Genomic DNA, 17,811 nt, shown 5'->3' with positions numbered 1-17,811 from the left:
GCAGGCCTCGGGCTCAAAAAGTGGAGCTGGCAACAGCCATCTAGCAAGTAGGGAAACACCTTTGTTTGCTTTTCATTGTATTTGGCTTCTGTGTGGCTTGTTTATTCCTCTCTGTGCCAAATGGGGCAGGTTTTCCATTTATGGTGATCACACATAAAACTTTCCCCCACCTAAAAAAATGCACAAGTCTCTCTTGCTATCTGAAGGTGATTGGCACCAGAGTAAATAACAGGTTTAGAGAATGAGAATTTCATTTGAAAATGTAGGGTCGGGTGCTAGGGCTCATGCCTGTAATCCTAGCACTTTGGGAGGCTGAGGCCAGAGGATCGCCTGAACCCAGGAGTTCGAGACCAGCTATGCAATATAGTGGGACCACCCTATCTCTAAAAAAAAAAAAAAAAATTAGCCAGGTGTGGCAGTATGTGCTTAGGAGGCTGAGGCAGGAGGATCACTTCAGCCTGGGAGATCAAGGCTGCAGTGATGCAGAGGGTTGTGACCACGCCACTGCACTCCAACCTGGACAACAGAGTGAGACCCTGTCTCAAAAAAAAAAAAAGAAAAAAGCAAAAAGCAAGCAAGCAAGCAAGAGGCTGGGTGCAGTGGCTCATGCCTGTAATCCCAGCACTTTGGGAGGCTGAAGTGGATCACCTGAGGTCAGGAGTTCAAGACCAGACTGGCCAACATGGTGAAACACCGTCTCTACTAAAAAAAAAAAAAAAAAAAAAAAAAAAATACAAAAATTAGCTGGGCATGGTGGCGGGTGCCTGTAATCCCAGCTACTCAGAAGGCTGAGGCAGGAGAATCGGTTGAACCCAGGAGGCAGAAGCTGCAGTGAGCCATCACACCATTGCCCTCCAGCCTGGGCGACAAGAGCGAAACTCCATCTCAAAAAAAAAAAACTAAGGAAAGAAAGGAGGGAAGGAGGGAGAGAGTCAGAAAGGAAGGAAAGGAAGGAAGGGAGGGACAGAAGGAAGGAGGAAAGAAAAGAAAGAAGAAAAGAAGAAAGGAAAGGAAGAGAAGAAAGAGAAAAATGTATCTAAATTATTTTGTTCCAGATTCCAGAAGGAGTTCAGATATCAGGGGAGATATTTACACAAACCTAGTGAGCAGATTTAAGAGCAATTTTACAGAAGGGATAGCAGAGATGCTACAAGGATTTGGCAAAGCCGTAAAAACACTAAAAGAACGGCTAACTGATCCACACATGGGATGAACCAAACATGCTTAGGCCAGGTCCTGGCACAGTGAGAACTACAATAAAGTGTCCTCTTCCTTCCTGAGTCTACCTCCAGGGCCCTGGCATGCCTCAGTTTACCCACTTTGTCCGTTCACCCATTTCAGCTCCATCCTTGGAGTCCCTAGTTCCCCTGCAGCTACTTCCGGGGAAGTTTGCTCTTCTGAGCAAAACTTCAAGGACGCTGGGCACAATCCCAGCACTTTGGGAGGTCAAGGCTGAAGGATTGCTTGAGCCCAGGAGTTTGAGAACAGCCTGGGCAATAGAGCGAGACCCCATCCCTAAAAAACAAAATTTAAAAATTAGCCAGGTGTGGTGGTGCATGCCTGTGGTTCCAGCTACTTAGGGGGCTGTAGCAGGAGGAACACCTGAGAGTTCAAGGCTGCAATAAGCCATGATCATACCACTGCAGCCCAGCCTGGGCGACAGAGCAAGACCATGTCACTAAAAATAAGAAATAAGGCTGGACACGGTGGCTCGCACTAATCCTAGCACTTTGGGAGGCCAAGGAGGGCAAATCACAAGATCAGGAGTTCGAGACCAGCCTGGCCAACATAGTGAAACCCCGTCTCTACTAAAAATACAAAAATTAGCTGGGCATGGTGGTGCGCACCTATAGACCCAGCTACTCAGGGGGCTGAGGCAGGGGAATCACTTGAACCCGGGAGGCAGAGGTTGTGGTGAGCAAAGATTGTGCCACTGCACTCTAGCCTGGGCAACAGAGCGAGACTCTGCCTCAAAAAAAAAAATAATAATAAAATAAAAGGTCTTCAAGGAATAATCCAGAGCCTGTGCTGTCCAATATGATGGCTGCATGGGGTTCTTTATAGCCATGGAGCTCTTTCTGTTCTAATAAGTTAAAATTAAATCAAATAAAAAATTCAGGCCAGGTGCAGTGGTTCGTGCCTGTAATCCCAGCACTTTGGGAGGCCAAGGAGGGTGGATCACCTGAGGTCAGGAGTTTGAGACCAGCCTGGCCAACACGGTGAAACCCTGTCTCTACTAAAATACAAAAAATCAGCTCGGCGTGGTGGCGGGAGCCTGTAGTCCCAGCTACTTGGGAGGCTGAGGCAGGAGAATGGTGTGAACCCGGGAGGTGGAGGTTGCAGTGAGCCAAGATCGCGCCACTGCACTCCAGCCTGGGCGACAGAGCGAGACTCTGTCTCAAAAAAAAAAAAAAAAAAAAAAAATCAGTTCTTCAGGAACAATGACCATATTCCAAGTGCCCAGTAGCCCCGCTGTGGCCAGGACTGCTGTACTGGATGTGGATATAGAACGTTTCCAAAATTGTGGAAAATTCTGATGTTCAGTGCTATGAGCTATTCCTTCTGCACACCTTGCCTCCTGCCCTCTTTCCTCGGTGGAGCCACAGAAACTGAAATAAATTGTTCTTTTTTTTTTATTTTTATTTTTTGAGATGGAGTCTCACTCTGTCTCCCAGGCTAGAATGCAGTGGTACGATCTCGGCTCACTGCAACCTCTGCCACCTGGGCTCAAGCGATTCTCGTGCCTCAGCCTCCTAAGCAGCTGGGATTACAGGCATGTGCCACAGTGCCTGGCTAGTTTTTGTATTTTTAGTGGAGATGGGGTTTTACCACGTTGGCCAGGCTGGTCTCCAACTCCTGACCTCAAGTGATCAGCCCACCTTGGCCTCCCAAAGTAGTGCGATTATAGCTGTGAGCCACCGTGCCTGGCCTGAAATTATTCTTGATTAAAATCATCAATTACCTGCCTGGCTCCATATACAACGGCCCTTATTCAGGTTTCATCTGACTGTATCACAAGTGGCCCTGGCCACAGCTGAAAGGCTCTCATTCTGGAAAACCTTTTCCTTGGCAGGATATGCGTGCCCCTCTGGCCTTCCTCCCAGCCCCAGCTCCTTCATGCCTGGCTTGTTTGTGGCTTTTCCTTCCTTTTCACTTCCCTTTAGTGTAGATGTTCCCAGTGCAAGCCTTCCCTACATGATTCTCAAACTCAATGCGTGCAGAGGCCAGGCAAGTAACTCAACAGAAAGAAGTAGCCAGGGCCAGGTACGGTGGCTCATGCCTGTAATCCCAGCACGTTGGGAGGCCCAGGTAGGTGGATCACTTGAGGTCAGGAGTTTGAGATCAGCCTGGTCAACATGGTGAAACATTATCTCTATTAAAACTACAAAAATTAGCCAGGCATGGTGGTGGGCGCCTGTAATCTCAGTTACTCGGGAGGCTGAGGCAGGAAAATCGCTTGAACCCAGGAGGTGGAGGTTGCAGTGAGCTGAGATCGCACCACTGCACTCCAGCCTGTGTGACAGAGGGAGACTCGGTCTCAAAAAAAAAAAAAAAAAAAAAAGAGGTAGCCGGGTATGGTGGGTCTCGCCTGTAATTCCAGCACTTTGGCAGGCGGGATGAGGCAGGAGGATCACTTGAGTCTAGAAGTTCGATACCAGCCTGGTCTGATATTAACAGGAGACCCGGTCTCTACAAAAACAATTTTTTAAATTAGCCAAGCATGGTGGTGCAAGCCTGTGGTCCCAGCTACTCAGGAGGCTCATGTGGGAGGATTGCTTGAGCCCAGCAGGTCAAGGCTGCAGTGAACCATGATTGTGCCAATCCAGCATGGACAACAGAGCGAGATCCTGTCTCAAAAAAAAAAAAAAAAGAGACAGAAGACAGATATTTTTAAATGCTATTCTAAACACACACACACACACACACACACACACACACACACACACAAAATTGGCTATAGAATTGCCAGTTTGCAACTCCCCTGACTTTACACGTTGTTTTCCCTGTGATGTCTTACCTACTTCCAGTTTCAATTACCATCTACAACTCGGACCTCTCAGATCCTGGACATTAGTCCAGACCTTTCCCAAGTCTCAGTCTCCACATGCCCCTGGCTCCCCCTAGGCCACTCATATGCACAGAGTCCCACATCACACTTAGCGGCATTTCCCAAACCTGCTCGCCCTCCTGAGCTCCATCTCGGGGACAGCCCCACTGTGTCCCAGTCAGCAGACCATATGTCCGGTAGCCATCCACTGATGGGGGCACCCCCTCTCTCCCCATATTCATCAGTCCCCAAGCTCTGCCTTCCCGCTCCCTGAATCTTTGCCCCATCCCCTCCTCTCTGTGTCCCAAAAGCCCTGACCTGGCTTAGGCCACTACGCCTCCCACTCAGACCCTCTATCCAGACTCCTCCAGAGCTCCTGTTCATCCTCTCCCAGTCCCAGAAGGTTTTTCCATACCCAGAGCCAACCCCACCACTGCAGTGATGCCCCAGCTCCCCAGGACAAGGTCCTAGCCCCTTAGGGTGGCCTCTGACACCCTGCAAGCTCTGGCCGTGCCCTCGTCTGCAGCCTCTTCTCTCTTGACAGTGCTCCCTGCACCCTGAACTTTGATTCATATTCAAGCTGAACCATATGGTCCTTAGCAAGGACTTTGCACATGCTGTTCAAATCACTTTCTTTCTTTCTTTTTTTTTATTTTTATTTTTTGAGATGGAGTCTTGCTCTGTCACCCAGGCTGGAGTACAGTGACATGATCTCAGCTCCCTATAGCCCCCGTGTCCCAGGTTTAAGCAATTCTCCTGCCTCCTAAGTAGCTGAGATTACAGGTGTGCGCCAACACGCCCAGCTAATTTTTGTATTTTTAGTAGAGACGGGATTGCACCATGTTAGCCAAGCTGGTCTCAAACTCCTGACCTCAGGTGATCCACCTGCCTCGGCCTCCCAAATTGTTGGGATGACAGGTGTGAGCCACCACGCCCGGCCCCAAATTGCTTTCCATGGGCCTCTCTCCAGCCCACTTTCAAATGTCACCTCACTAGCCACTCTTCCTCCTCCAGAAACCATTAGTGACACCCTGTGTCCCCTCCCAGTCTTAAACAGACACCTCCTTCCGGCTCCCACAGAGCCCAGTGGCTCGTCCTCGGGAGCTGCACCCCTTGCCTTACTATAATTATCCTCTGCATTTCTTCCTCCTCAGGCCAGACCAGAGTTTCCTAAATTGTCTTGACCACACTGCCCCATCAGTAGAAAGGTTTTGAGCACTCACATCCAACAAGCGCATATCTGTTTATTTATCCACAATTGACAAGCAATACTGCACTAATATATAATCCTAACAAAATACACACTGAAGTAGGAATGTGGATACTTCCCCTACCCCAAAAACTGTCTTGAAAAACAACTAGAGGGCTGGGCGCAGTGGCTTACACCTGTAATCCCAGTACTTTGGGAAGCCAAGGCAGGTGGATTGCCTGAGGTCAAGAGTTCAAGACCAACCTGGGCAACAGGGTGAAACCCCATCTCTACTAAAATACAAAAAATTAGCTGGGTGTGGTGGTGGGCACCTGTAATCCCAGCTATTCGGGAGGCTGAGGCACGAGAACTGCTTGAACCCAGAAGGTGGATGTTGCAGTGAGCCGAGATCGCGCCACTGCACTCCAGCCTGGGTGACAGAGCCAGACTCTGTCTCAAAAAAAAAAAAAAAAAAAAAAAACTAGAAAGCCTGGGCCAGGTGCGGTGGCTCACGCCTGTAACCCCAGCACCTTGGGAGGCCGAGACGGGCAGATCATGAGGTCAGGGGATCGAGACTATCCTGGCTAACACGGTGAAACCTCGTCTCTACTAAAAAAAAAAAAAAAAAAAAAAAAAAAAAAATTTGGCCGGACGCGGTGGCTCACGCCTGTAATTCCAGCACTTTGGGAGGTCGAGGTGGGCGGATCACGAGGTTAGGAGATCGAGACCATCCTGGCTAACACGGTGAAACCCCGTCTCTACTAAAATACAAAAAAATTAGCCGGGCGTGGTGGTGGGCGCCTGTAGTCCCAGCCACTCGGAAGGCTGAAGCAGGAGAATGGCGTGAACCCGGGAGGCGGAGCTTGCAGTGAGCTGAGATGCGCCACTGCACTCCAGCCTGGGCGACAGAGCGAGACTCCGTCTCAAAAAAATAAAAAAAGAAAAAAACTAGAAAGCCTGGATCCGCTTGAGAGGCCATGACTGAAAGGCAGGAGCTCCTCACCGACGCATACACCCTATCTAGCTCAAGTGGTGTCCCCGGCCACCAAGCACAGCGCCTGCCCGCGGTAATACTTGCCACCTCCCAGTGGGAGCTGCAGATACTTGCCAGCGTTCTTGCTGAGCACTGTGCCAGGAATATCATAAGCATTAACTTGTTTAATCCTCATAATAACCCCGGGAGATCAAGCCTCTTTTCATCCCCACATGAGAAACGGGACCCAGAGAGGTGAAATGATTTGCCCAAAGCCACGCAGCACGTGTCCCTGGGAAATTTGAACCCTGGCAGGGCCGCTGAATTAGGCTAAAGGGACCTCCTCCCTTGGGAGCGCTGAGTGAGGGTTTCTTGCATGGATGGATGAATGAATGAACGAATAAATGAATGAACGAAACAGAAATACCCAAAAGGGAAAGAGAGAGACACAGAAAGTGACACGAAGAGACAATGGCACACAGAAGAGACATCGGGGAGGAAAGAAGCAGAACCGAGTCCTTGAGCGTCTACACTGACCCTGAGCGCGAGAATAGCGAACGGGGAGTGGGGGGTGTCTACACAGACCCAAACGCTCCTAGAGGCAGAGAGCCGGCAGCGAACGCCCTTGGGAAGGTCCCCGAGTCCTGGAATGGGGAAGGGGCGTGGCCGGGGCGTGGCCATCCGCGGGCGGGGTCAGCGGGCTGCGGACCCTCTGGGGTCAGTCCAGGGGCGAACTCCTCACCCTGGATCTGTGGAGTCAACTATGAACGTCGTACAGGTCTTCTTCTTGAAGATCTTGGGGATCCAGCTCTGGGGACAGAAACAAGTGTAGGGGTGGAAGTGGGGTGGGGGGCACCCAGTTCTGTCCTATGGGACACAGAGCCACCCACCCTGTGCGCTCCCCACGGACACAGGAGTCCGGGCCCCCAGCGCCCTCCTGCTCCAGACTCAGGAATCTCGACCCCCATGCCAGGGACCCTGGAACCCGGACCCTCCCATCCCCCTCCTTCGTCTGACCCAGGAATCTGGGTGTCCAGCGCTGGGAGCCTGGAGGCGAGGTCCCCAGCTCCACGCTCCCGCAGACCCGGGTCCGGCGCTCACCTGCTCCTTCTCTGACACCACCATGCTGCCGCGGCCGCCGCAACCTCCAGCAGCCCAGGGCCCCGGCGCTCCTTCGGCCTGCTCTGCTTCCAGACCCGCCCAGGGCAAACCGGATCCTCCACTTTCCAGCCCAGCCTAGGGCGGGGCGAGGTCTGGGGCGCGAGGAGTCTTGGAGACGCCAAAGCGGGAGGCGGGGAGAGGGCGGGTCCCAGGCCGCGATAAGGGGACAGAGGGACAGCGACCTTGTGGGGGGCCAGAGACAGGTAGGGGAGACTCTGAGGGCAAGAGCGAGATGGGGACAGAAGGAGTTGGGGGCCAGTGGCGGAGAGGGAACAGAGACTCGGAGGATGCCAGACAGGGAGGGGACAATTTAACCCAAAAAGAGGGAGACAAAGACTTAGGGGACAGAGAATCAGAAGGTGGGGCAGCAAGGACCCAGGGATAGACAGAGAGGGAGAGAGACCCAGGGAGAGGGGACGAGAGACCCACAGAGAGAGATGGAGACAGAGACCCAGGGAGAGGGGACAGAGACCCAGGGAGAGGGGGACAGAGACCCAGAGAAAGGGAGACAGAGACCCAGAGAGAGGGGGACAGAGACCCAGAGAAAGGGGGACAGAGACCCAGAGAGAGAGAGGGGGACAGAGACCCAGAGAGAGGGGGACAGAGACCCAGGGAGAGGGGGACAGCGACCCAGAGAGAGGGGGACAGTGACCCAGAGAGAGGGGGACAGTGACCCAGAGAGAGGGGGACAGAGACCCAGAGAGAGGGGGAGAGAGACCCACAGGGAGAGGGGAGACAGAGACCCAGAGAGAGATGGGACAGAGACCCAGAGAGAGGGGGACAGAGACCCAGAGAGAGGGGGACAGAGACCCAGAGAAAGGGAGACAGAGACCCAGAGAGAGGGGGACAGAGACCCAGGGAGAGGGGGACAGCGACCCAGAGAGAGGGGGACAGAGACCCAGAGAAAGGGAGACAGAGACCCAGGGAGAGGGGGAGAGAGACCCAGAGAGAGAGGGGGACAGAGACCCAGAGAGGGAGGGGGACAGAGACCCAGAGAGAGGGGGACAGAAACCCAGAGAGAGGGGGACAGAGACCCAGAGAAAGGGAGACAGAGACACAGAGAGGGACAGAGACCCAGGGAGAGGGGGACAGCGACCCAGAGAGAGGCGGACAGATATCCAGAGAGAGAGAGGGGGACAGAGACCCAGGGAGAGGGGGACAGCGACCCAGAGAGAGGGGGACAGAGACCCAGGGAGAGGGGGACAGAGACCCAGAGAGAGGGGGACAGAAACCCAGGGAGAGGGGGGGACAGAGACCCAGAGAGAAGGGAGACAGAGACACAGAGAGGGACAGAGGGGGAGAGGGGGACAGAGACCCAGAGAGAGGGGACAGATATCCAGAGAGAGAGAGGGGGACAGAGACCCAGGGAGAGGGGGACAGCGACCCAGAGAGACCCAGAGAGACGGACAGATATCCAGAGAGAGAGAGGGGGACAGAGACCCAGAGAAAGAGGAGGACAGAGACCCAGGGAGAGGGGGACAGCGACCCAGAGAGAGGGGGTCAGAGACCCAGGGAGAGGGGGACAGAGACCCAGAGAGAGGGGGACAGTGACCCAGAGAGAGGGGGACAGAGACCCAGGGAGAGAGAGGGGGACAGCGACCCAGAGAGAGGGGACAGATATCCAGAGGGGGGGGGGACAGAGACCCAGGGAGAGGGGGACAGATACCTGGATAGAGGGGACAGAGACCCAGGGAGAGGGAGAGAGATACCCAGAGGGAGAAGGGGATAGAGACCCAGAGAGAGGGGGACTGATACCCAGAGATAGAGGGGGATGGAGACCCAGGGAAAGGTGGACAGAGACTCCAAGAGAGAGGGTGACAGAGACCCAGAGAGAGGGGGGAACTGAGACCCAGAAAGAGAGGGGAACAGAGATCCAGAGAAAGTGGCAGAGATCCAAGGAGAAGGGGACAGAGACCCAGAGAGAGATGGGGACATATACCCAGAGAGGGGGACAGAGACTCAGAGAGAGAGAGACAGAGACCTACAGAGAGAGGAATAGAGACCCAGGGAGAGAGGGAGGGAAACCCAGAGAGAGAGGAGGACAGAGACCCAGGGAGAGGTGGACAGAGACTCCGAGAGAGTGGGGGACAGAGACCCAGAGAGGTGGATGCCAGAGATGGGGAGGAGACACCTTGACTGAGGCAAGGGGCAGAGGAGGATGAAAAACCAAAGAATTGGGCAAAGGGCAGGAACTCAGAAAGGAGGGGCCAGAGATTTAGGGGAGAGGGCACAGGGGAGAGAGAGGGACACAGACTTGGGTGGAGGACAGACACTCAGATGAGAGCGGGACGGAAGCCCAGAGGGAGAGGGAGAGGCAATGCCACGGAGGAGGGACAGGGACCCTGAGAGAGCAGATGACAGAATGGAAGAGAGAGGAGGACCTGTGAACAGGAAGGGAGACGGTAGTGGGGGCAGTCATGACCGGTGAGGAGCAGGAGATACTGAAACACAGAGACGGGCAAGGCCACTTGTCTCCTGCCAGCCCTCTGTGAAGGGGACAGCTGTGGCCTCCGTAACCTGAGTCCCCCTACCCCTCCCAGCTGTATTTATAGCCCTGGCCTAGCCCAGTTCCTGCCCCCAAATCTGAGTTCCAGGGACAGGAGGTCATGGGCACGTGTGTTGGGGGCCATGTTCCTTTCCCCCCCTTCCAGGGCCTCAACATTGGCATCACTCTCTCACCAGCGCGTGTCATTCCGGCTGGAAGCACCCCACAGTCAAACGCCCAGTCCTTCCATGCGAGGGGTCTCTCCCCTCTGATAAGTCTCTTCTGCCTCCCCCAGGTGCCCCAGGCCCCCCCAAAAACCTGCTAAAAGTCTAGCCTTTTTCTTTGCAGCTGCCAAACATGAGCTTGTTGGTAGGTCAAAGTCAAGTCCCTTGGCCCCCATCTCCTGGCCAGGGAGAGACCCCTCACTGGTCGCCTCCCCAGCTGGGAGGAGGAGGAGCAGGAGGCGGCAGGCGGGGACTGACCCAGAATAACTCAGGGCTGAGAGTAAATTTAGCCGGAGAGAGGGGAGGGGAAAGACCCTATTGGCTGGGGAATGGGGAGGGAGGGCCCCAGAGGGGGGTCAGGGGGCTCCGGGGACAGCCTCAGAGGGGTGTCCAGAGCCAGGCAGCAAGGACCAGAGGAAGGTGGACAGAGACCGAAAGGACAAAGCAAAGGAGAGACACAGAGAAAAAAAGAGACTGACCCCAAAGGGACAAAGACCCCAACATTCGTCCACCTCGCCGCAGAGGCAGCTGGAGTCAGTGCTGCCTGTCCGTCCCCATGGGCCACCGTAGGCCATGGCTGCACACTGCTGTCCTCTGGGCTGGGGTGGCCAGCCTGCTCCTCCCCCCGGCCACGACCCAGCAGCTGAGAGGGGCCGGGCTGGGCTTCAGCAACTGGAACAACAACGCCGGAGTCACTGGGCTCTCCCAGGAGGCATCGGCAGAGCTTGGCCACCACCTCCACAGCCCGAGAAACCATCCAGATGGGAACAAGGATGTTTCCACAGAGAATGGACATCATTTCTGGAGCCACCCAGACCGTGACAAGGAGGATGAAGACGTCCCCAAGGAATATGAGCACCTACTCCCAGGCCACAGGTCCCAAGACCATGAGGTTGGAGACGAGGATGTCTCAGGTGAGGAGGTCTTTGCACAGCATGGTGGGCAGGCCCGTGGGCACAGAGGCCACGGGAGTGAAGACACGGAAGACTCAGCTGAGCACAGGCACCACCTCCCCAGCCACAGGAGCCACAGCCATCAAGACGAGGATGAGGACGAAGTTGTGTCCAGTGAGCATCGCCATCATATCCTCAGGCATGGACACCGAGGCCATGATGGGGAAGATGATGAAGGAGAAGAGGACGAGGAGGAGGAGGAGGAGGAGGTCTCCACTGAGTATAGGCACCAGGCCTACAGGCACCGAGGCCACGGGAGTGAAGAGGATGAGGATGTCTCAGATGGACACCACCATCATGGCCCCAGCCACAGGCACCAAGGCCACAAAGAAGATGACGATGATGGTGATGATGTCTCCACTGAGTATGGACACCAGGCCCACAGGCACCGAGGCCACGGGAGTGAAGAGGATGAGGATGTCTCAGATGGACACCACCATCATGGCCCCAGCCACAGGCACCAAGGCCACGAAGAAGATGACGATGATGATGATGATGATGATGATGATGATGATGATGATGTTGTCTCCACTGAGTATAGGCACCAGGCCCACAGGCACCGAGGCCACGGGAGTGAAGAGGATGAGGATGTTTCAGATGGACACCATCATCATGGCCCAAGCCACAGGTACCAAGGCCACGAAGAAGATGACGATGATGATGATGATGTCACCACTGAGTATGGACACCAGGCCCACAGGCACCGAGGCCATGGGAGTGAAGAGGATGGGGATGTCTCAGATGGACACCATCATCATGGCCCCAGCCACAGGCACCAAGGCCACGAAGAAGATGACAATGATGATGATGATGATGATGATGATGATGGTGGTGATGATGATGATGATGATGATGTCTCCACTGAGTATGGACACCAGGCTCACAGGCACCGAGGCCACGGGAGTGAAGAGGATGAAGATGTCTCAGATGAACACCACCATCACGGCCCCAGCCACAGACACCGAGGCCACAAAGAAGAAGATGATGATGATGATGATGTCTCCACTGAGTATGGACACCAGGCCCACAGGCACCAAGACCACAGAAAGGAAAAGGATGAGCCTGTCTCAGGTGAACACAACAATCATGTCCCTGACCACAGGCACCAAGGCCACAGAGACGAGGAAGAAGATGAGGATGTGTCCACTGAACATTGGCACCAGGGTCCCCAACGTGTCCACCATGGCCTTGTAGATGAGGAAGAGGAAGAAGAGGAGATCACAGTCCAGTTCAGCCACCGTGTTGCAAGCCACCAACCTCAAGGCCACAAGAGTGAGGAAGAGGACTTCCAAGATGAGTATAAAACAGACGTCCCTCACCATCACCACCACAGAGTCCCCAGGGAGGAAGATGAGGAGGTCTCCGCTGAGCTTGCCCACCAGGTCCCCAACCACAGGCAAAGCCACCAAGATGAAGAAACTGGCCATGGTCAAAGAGGGTCCATCAAAGAGATGAGTCATCACCCCCCAGGACACACAGTGGTCAAGGATAGAAGCCATTTGAGGGAGGATGATTCTGAGGAGGAAAAGGAGAAGGAAGAGGATCCCGGCTCCCATGAGGAAGATGATGAAAGTTCAGAGCAGGGAGCGAAAGGCACCCACCATGGCAGCCCGGACCAGGAAGATGAGGAGGATGAGGAGGAAGGTCATGGCCTCAGCCTGAATCAGGAAGAGGAAGAAAAGGAAAACAAGGAGGAGGAGGAGGAAGAAGAGGAGGAGAGGAGAGAAGAGAGGGCTGAAGTTGGGGCCCCACTGAGTCGAGACCACAGCGAGGAGGAAGAGGAGGGGCTGGAGGAAGATGAGCCCCACTTCACCATCATCCCCAACCCACTGGACGGGAGAGAGGAGGCTGGAGGTGCCTCCAGTGAGGAGGAAAGCGGTGAGGACACAGGTAAGTGGCCTGGGCTGGTGTGGGTGTGGAGAAACCAAGTCAGCCTGGGTCACTGCTGCCCTTCTGTCCCCGCAGGTCCACAGGACGCTCAGGAGTACGGGAACTACCAGCCAGGGTCCCTGTGTGGCTACTGCTCCTTCTGCAATGTATGTCCCCAGCCCAGATCCACCCACCAAGGTGTCCCCAGAATCTGTCCCAGGGGCCCTGGGGTGGTGCTGTGGGAGGGCTCAGAGCAAGGTCAGGCCAGGGTCAGTTCTGAATGAAGAGATCCTTATGTAGGCATGTGAGGTGAGGACAGACTGAAGGCTGGGGTGTGGGGACAGAGACAGGGGTCTGTGGCAAAGAGAGTTGGGGAAAGGAGGGACGGCACAGGGGCTGATAGTCTAGGGGGAGAATAGGGAGAAAGGGGGTAGAGAGAGCACCTGAGCCCACCCTGAGTGGGGGACATGGGGTCGCCATGAGATAGAAAACCAGGGCAGGGCCGGGCATGGTGGCTCACCCCTGTAATCCCAGCACTTTGGGAGGCCAGGGCAGGTGGAACACGGGGTCAGGAGATCGAGACCATCCGGGCTAACACGGTGAAACCCCATCTCTACTAAAAAATACAAAAAATTAGCCGGACGTAGTTGCATGCACCTGTAATCCCAGCTACTCAGGAGGCTGAGGCAGGAGAATTGCTTGAACCTGGGAGACAGAGGTTGCAGTGAGCCGAGGTTGTGCCACTGCACTACAGCCTGGGCAACAGAGAGAGACTCCCTCTCAAAAAAAAAAAAAAAAAAAAAAAAAAAAAAAAGGAAAGGAAGGAAGGAAGGAAGGAAACAAACCAGGGGCAGGGGAGGGGAGAGAGGCTGATTTGCGGGGGCAGATACAGAGCTCAGTGTTAGAGATAAAGAGGGTAGAGTCTGGGGAAGCGTCCAGGGTGCAGGGGTGGACCAGGGGCAGGTGTCTCCCAAGTGGGGTTAGAGTTTCCGTCTGACCAAGCTCCCCTGGTCCCCAGCGATGCACTGAATGTGAGAACTGTCACTGTGATGAGGAGAACATGGGTGAGCACTGCGACCAGTGCCAGGTGAGACCTCACCTCACACTCAAGGCTCCACTGGGCCTTAGGATGCACCGGGACCCTCTGAGGACCCCCACCCCTAAATCCTGGCCTCTGACCCAACCCCTTACCCCGATGCAACCTTGACTCCACAAGCAATCCTGACTCCAGCCTTAACCTAGACCTAGCCTCTGGTCCGGGTCTGGTCCTGGCCCCATCCTAACTCCCCCCCCGGCCACGCCCCACGCTCACTCTCTCTCCCCGTCCCCACCCCCAGCACTGTCAGTTCTGCTATCTCTGCCCGCTGGTCTGCGAAACGGTCTGCACTCCAGGTGAGCATCGGCGGGGCCCTGGAAAAACCTGAGGAAGGTGTCAGGCCCAGCGTGGTGAATCCTGGTGGGGGCGGAGCCAAACCTGAGGGACTGGCCCGGGAGGCTGGTGGGGCGGGGTTAAGAGAGGAGGCGTGGCCAAGGCTGTGAGCACGTGGGCCGGGACCTGGCTCGAGGAACACCAGGTGGAGTTGCTGAAGTCAAGGGACAGAAATGAGTGGAGGGTTGAGGTGCAGGCCTAGAGCCTAATTGGCGAGGTCAACTCAAGTAGGAATCGAAGGGGCGGGGCTGCTGGAGAACGGAATCACCCAGAACGAAAAAGGGTCCAGTAGAAGGGATTCAGTTTGAAGAAGGAATTAGGGAATTAGGGAAAAGGAGGTGGCGGTAGCACTAATCTCGCACGCTATACTGAGTAACCACCTAATTTTGCTCGTGCAGTACCCCTCAAGCCTCTTTTCTCTGCTCTCCCACAGGAAGCTACGTGGACTATTTCTCCTCCTCCCTATATCAGTAAGTGTATTGGGGGAGGAGAGTGTGTGAAACCCCGTTTAGGGAAGTGGTTGTCTCGCTATGAGTTATCGGATGACTCTGGGACTCCATTTCCTCGTCCATAAAATGGGCAGATTAATGATCTCTAAGCGTCGTGGGGTGAGCTTTGAACACCAGCTGTTTAACTTCTGGCGTCCTCCTCTCCAGAGCCCTGGCGGACATGCTGGAAACGCCGGAACCCTGACCCAGCCGCTCGACTGCGACACAGGTGTACCTCCCCTTGCCTTCCAACCCCTTTCCATGAGCCATATTTATTTCTCTGAATAAACGTGCTCCCCGAAACCTCATTGTCAGACGTGGGGTCTGGGAATCTCAGGGCATCAGGGAATGCGCGTAGGCTCTAGGGACCTGAACCTAGACTTGAGGGATGAGGGGCCTGGCCTCCTGGCTCCAGGAGGTTGGTTGAACACGCCCCCCTACCAAAAAAAAAAAATCAGTCAACAAAGGAGCTTTTTGAAACAGTTCTCTTTACCCGTGATCACTGAGTGACGCCTGGGGAGGGGAGGCCGACCGAGAGTTGGGGGCGAGGGCTCCCCCACTGCCCCCCTGCCCCCACGCCACGTCGCCCAGCGGCATCGTGGAAAGAGGATTCTCCCATGCAAACCCCGGAGCCAGAGGGGAAGGGGGAGCGCCATTCTGCGCCCCCTACCCCCGGGGCACGGACACGGCCACAGCACGGGGGGCGGTGAGGCCCCGGGGACACGAGACACGGGGGAGGGAGAGGGGACCCCGCCCGCAGATGACCCGGGGGACCGGCGACCGGACGCGGCGGGGCGGAGCTGAGTGGCACAGAGGGCGAGGCTTGTAGCAGCGAGTCTCCCCTCCCCTCCTTTCGGACGAAGAAGGAAGACTTGGGCCCCGCAACTGGGCAGGAAAAAGGGGAGGGGCAGCCTCTCCCCGCATGCGGCCCGGAAGGGAAGCCCCGCCCCCTTCCCGCGGGTAAAGGACACCCGTCTCCCAACAGAAACTGATCAATAAATTACAAAGTAGAGAAAAGGAAGGCGGACGTTTGGGGCGGGATTTCTTCCTGCCCGCTTCTTCCCCCTCTCAGTCCAGTTCATGTGGTTTGGTCCAGGCCCCGGCCCTGTGCGAGGCGGGCGCGCGCACTCCCGCTGGTCTGTACAGATGGTCCAGTCCTAGGCGCGAGTTCCCCCGCCCGCTCTCCCCGGCGAGGCCACAGTCCAGGCAGGAGAGGGAACAGCCCAGCCTCGGGAAGATTCTTCCGTCCGAGTGAGGTCACCTGCATGACGCCGGGCAGCGCGTGGAGCAGTGAATATCCACCGTGCCGCCCCGCACCCCCAAGGTCGCCCAGTACGGTCCTCACCTGGAGGCCTGCACTAGCAGGAATAGGTCCGGACCGAAACGCCGTCTGCCCGGGAACTCCCAGAAGTCTGGCCTGGAGGGAGAGCGAGCAGCGGTTCAGCCTGGAGCACCCTCCTCCCTGTTCCTGTCCAGGATTCCTCCCTTTGGACTTCCCTTCCCGATGTCACAACGATCGCCGGGCTCCACATGGGTTTCCCTCCCTTCCGACTCAAACTCGCATTGGGCGAGTTCACTCCCGCATTGGGAAGGGGGAGTAGGATTTATCCATTTCATCCTGAGGGGGGAGTGCGGAACGTTGGAGCAGTCCATTCTTCAGGGGTGGGCGAGAAAGGACTAGGCCATTCCAGAACCTGGACTACTGAGGTGGTCCATGTCCAACCCAAGGGAAGCGAGGAGGGGATGTCGCATTTGGGAGCCCCCCACCTTCTGGCTGCAGCTTGCGGAGAGGGAGCCCCGGAGAGCCCAGGGCTCCCGCTGCAGCCGAACGAAAGTTGGGGGGCAACATCTCAGCTGAGTCGGGAGTTACGCCTCGGAGGTCCTTCTCCCGGAACATCTTCCGCCAGGATGGGGAGCGGCTGAAAGACTTGGCGCTGTCCTAGGTATAGGAGCCGGGCAGCCGGTGAGGGACTCGGGCCTCGCCTGACTCCGCCCCTTCCTTTGACTCCACCCCTCTCCGGGGATCACCTCGCCCTTAACCCCGCCCCTCTCCTGGCCCCGCCTCCAACCGTAACTCTTTAATAATTAAAGTTAGGCCCCGCCCTCTCAGCGCCGCCTCTCGAGGAGCCGCTGGGAGCAGAGCCCTCTGAGCTGCTGCCGCGCTCACCTCGTCCAGCCGCCTGTCTGTGCCTAAGGAGATAAGGTTGCTGAATTCCTTCTCCAGGAGCTGCCGGGCCTGGAAAGAGGAGGTGGAGGGGGCGGTTGGAGCGTGCAGTCTGCGAGGTGGGGACGCCCAGCATGCTCCGGGCCCAGCGGCAGCTCACCTGTGCATTCTGCGTGGGGATCTGCAGGAGCAAGGCCAGGTCGGAGTAGTCGAAGGTCTCGTCCAGGGCGAGCAGTGCCCCGTGTACCCCGCTCTCCGTGAGGTTCGTGGCAAATTCTTTCAGGCCCAGCCCGGACACCCAACCCATGACCCGCTCATTGGACCACACCATCACGTCTGGGGACGGAAAGGACCCTCAGCCGTGCCCCTCCCGTGGCCTGGAGAGTTCAGTTTAGCCCATACCTACACCTCCATTTCCTCTCTTCGGGCCATGCCCCCCACGCTGGCCCCACCCCTCGGTTATGGTGCCAATCTTCTTCTCGGGCCTCTCCCCACCCCCTCTCCTCCCCATCCAGCTTTACACCCTCCACCTGGCTCCCAAAGGGGCCCTTACACTCGACTTACCTCGGATCTGGGTCTGACTTTCTTCCCGCCTCCGCTCCAGGTCCTTCCGGTCATAGTTGAGCCGTTTCAGGCACATAATCCCATAATGTAGACTCACCCTGAGCAGCAGGAGAAGTGGAGTCACGGATGAGCCTTCCAATCCCCCTGGCTGCTGCTCCTACGGGTCCCTCCCCACTGGCTGTGCTCTTCTTGGAAAGGGTGGGGAGCTGATCTGTTCTATTGACTGTTGACCCCCTCAGGAGGTGAGGCATTTTCTTTTTTTTT

The 17,811-nt window shown here is 56.0% G+C and overlaps 3 protein-coding genes across 13 annotated transcripts in view; 1 reads left to right on the top strand and 2 right to left on the bottom strand.

The window, feature by feature from the left end:
* Nucleotides 1-7,445, bottom strand: part of TRPM4 (transient receptor potential cation channel subfamily M member 4) — a 49,893-nt gene extending 42,448 nt beyond the window's left edge. For 3 of the 4 annotated variants that reach the window (XM_050772378.1, XM_050772380.1, XM_050772379.1), the window contains exons 1-2: nt 7,312-7,445; nt 6,953-7,020 (exon numbers count right to left, since the gene is read on the bottom strand). In XM_050772378.1, coding sequence (XP_050628335.1) covers nt 6,953-7,020; nt 7,312-7,335 — 92 coding nt within the window. In that variant the 5' untranslated portion in view covers nt 7,336-7,445. Of the gene's footprint in view, nt 1-6,952; nt 7,021-7,311 lie in introns of those variants that run through there. The other variant, XM_050772381.1, reaches the window with a different exon arrangement.
* A 2,958-nt stretch (nt 7,446-10,403) lies between these two features.
* HRC (histidine rich calcium binding protein) lies at nt 10,404-15,127 on the top strand. Of its 8 annotated transcripts, XM_050772396.1 has the most exons (8): nt 10,404-11,661; nt 11,806-11,864; nt 12,012-12,923; nt 12,999-13,069; nt 13,921-13,989; nt 14,240-14,294; nt 14,765-14,801; nt 14,988-15,127. In XM_050772396.1, exons 1-8 carry the CDS (start codon nt 10,637-10,639, stop codon nt 15,022-15,024), a joined length of 2,265 nt encoding a protein of 754 aa, XP_050628353.1. In that variant the 5' UTR covers nt 10,404-10,636; the 3' UTR covers nt 15,025-15,127. The 8 variants fall into 8 exon arrangements, with proteins under 8 accessions (XP_050628353.1, XP_050628356.1, XP_050628354.1 ...); XM_050772399.1 differs by lacking the exon at nt 11,806-11,864 and having other exon boundaries at nt 10,404-11,354; nt 12,000-12,923; XM_050772397.1 differs by having other exon boundaries at nt 10,404-11,354; nt 11,670-12,923.
* A 163-nt stretch (nt 15,128-15,290) lies between these two features.
* Nucleotides 15,291-17,811, bottom strand: part of PPFIA3 (PTPRF interacting protein alpha 3) — a 127,653-nt gene continuing 125,132 nt past the window's right edge. The window contains exons 26-31 of the mRNA XM_050772383.1: nt 17,548-17,645; nt 17,144-17,319; nt 16,987-17,055; nt 16,587-16,758; nt 16,165-16,236; nt 15,291-16,080 (exon numbers count right to left, since the gene is read on the bottom strand). Of these exons, the coding sequence (XP_050628340.1) occupies nt 16,178-16,236; nt 16,587-16,758; nt 16,987-17,055; nt 17,144-17,319; nt 17,548-17,645 (574 nt within the window). The 3' untranslated portion in view covers nt 15,291-16,080; nt 16,165-16,177. The remainder of the gene's footprint in view (nt 16,081-16,164; nt 16,237-16,586; nt 16,759-16,986; nt 17,056-17,143; nt 17,320-17,547; nt 17,646-17,811) is intronic.

The sequence above is a fragment of the Macaca thibetana genome, chromosome 19 (assembly GCF_024542745.1).
Source record: "Macaca thibetana thibetana isolate TM-01 chromosome 19, ASM2454274v1, whole genome shotgun sequence".
NCBI classification, from domain to species: Eukaryota; Metazoa; Chordata; class Mammalia; order Primates; family Cercopithecidae; genus Macaca; species Macaca thibetana.
This window is presented reverse-complemented; position numbering and strand designations above follow the sequence as displayed.

Bases quoted from the DNA above. Each gene is read 5' to 3' on its own strand.
- HRC (XM_050772392.1), top strand. From the start codon at position 10,637: ATGGGCCACCGTAGGCCATGGCTGCACACTGCTGTCCTCTGGGCTGGG. The intron at 13,990-14,239 runs GTGAGACCTCAC...CCCCACCCCCAG, and splicing joins AGCACTGCGACCAGTGCCAG to CACTGTCAGTTCTGCTATCT. The intron at 14,802-14,987 runs GTAAGTGTATTG...CCTCCTCTCCAG, and splicing joins TTCTCCTCCTCCCTATATCA to AGCCCTGGCGGACATGCTGG.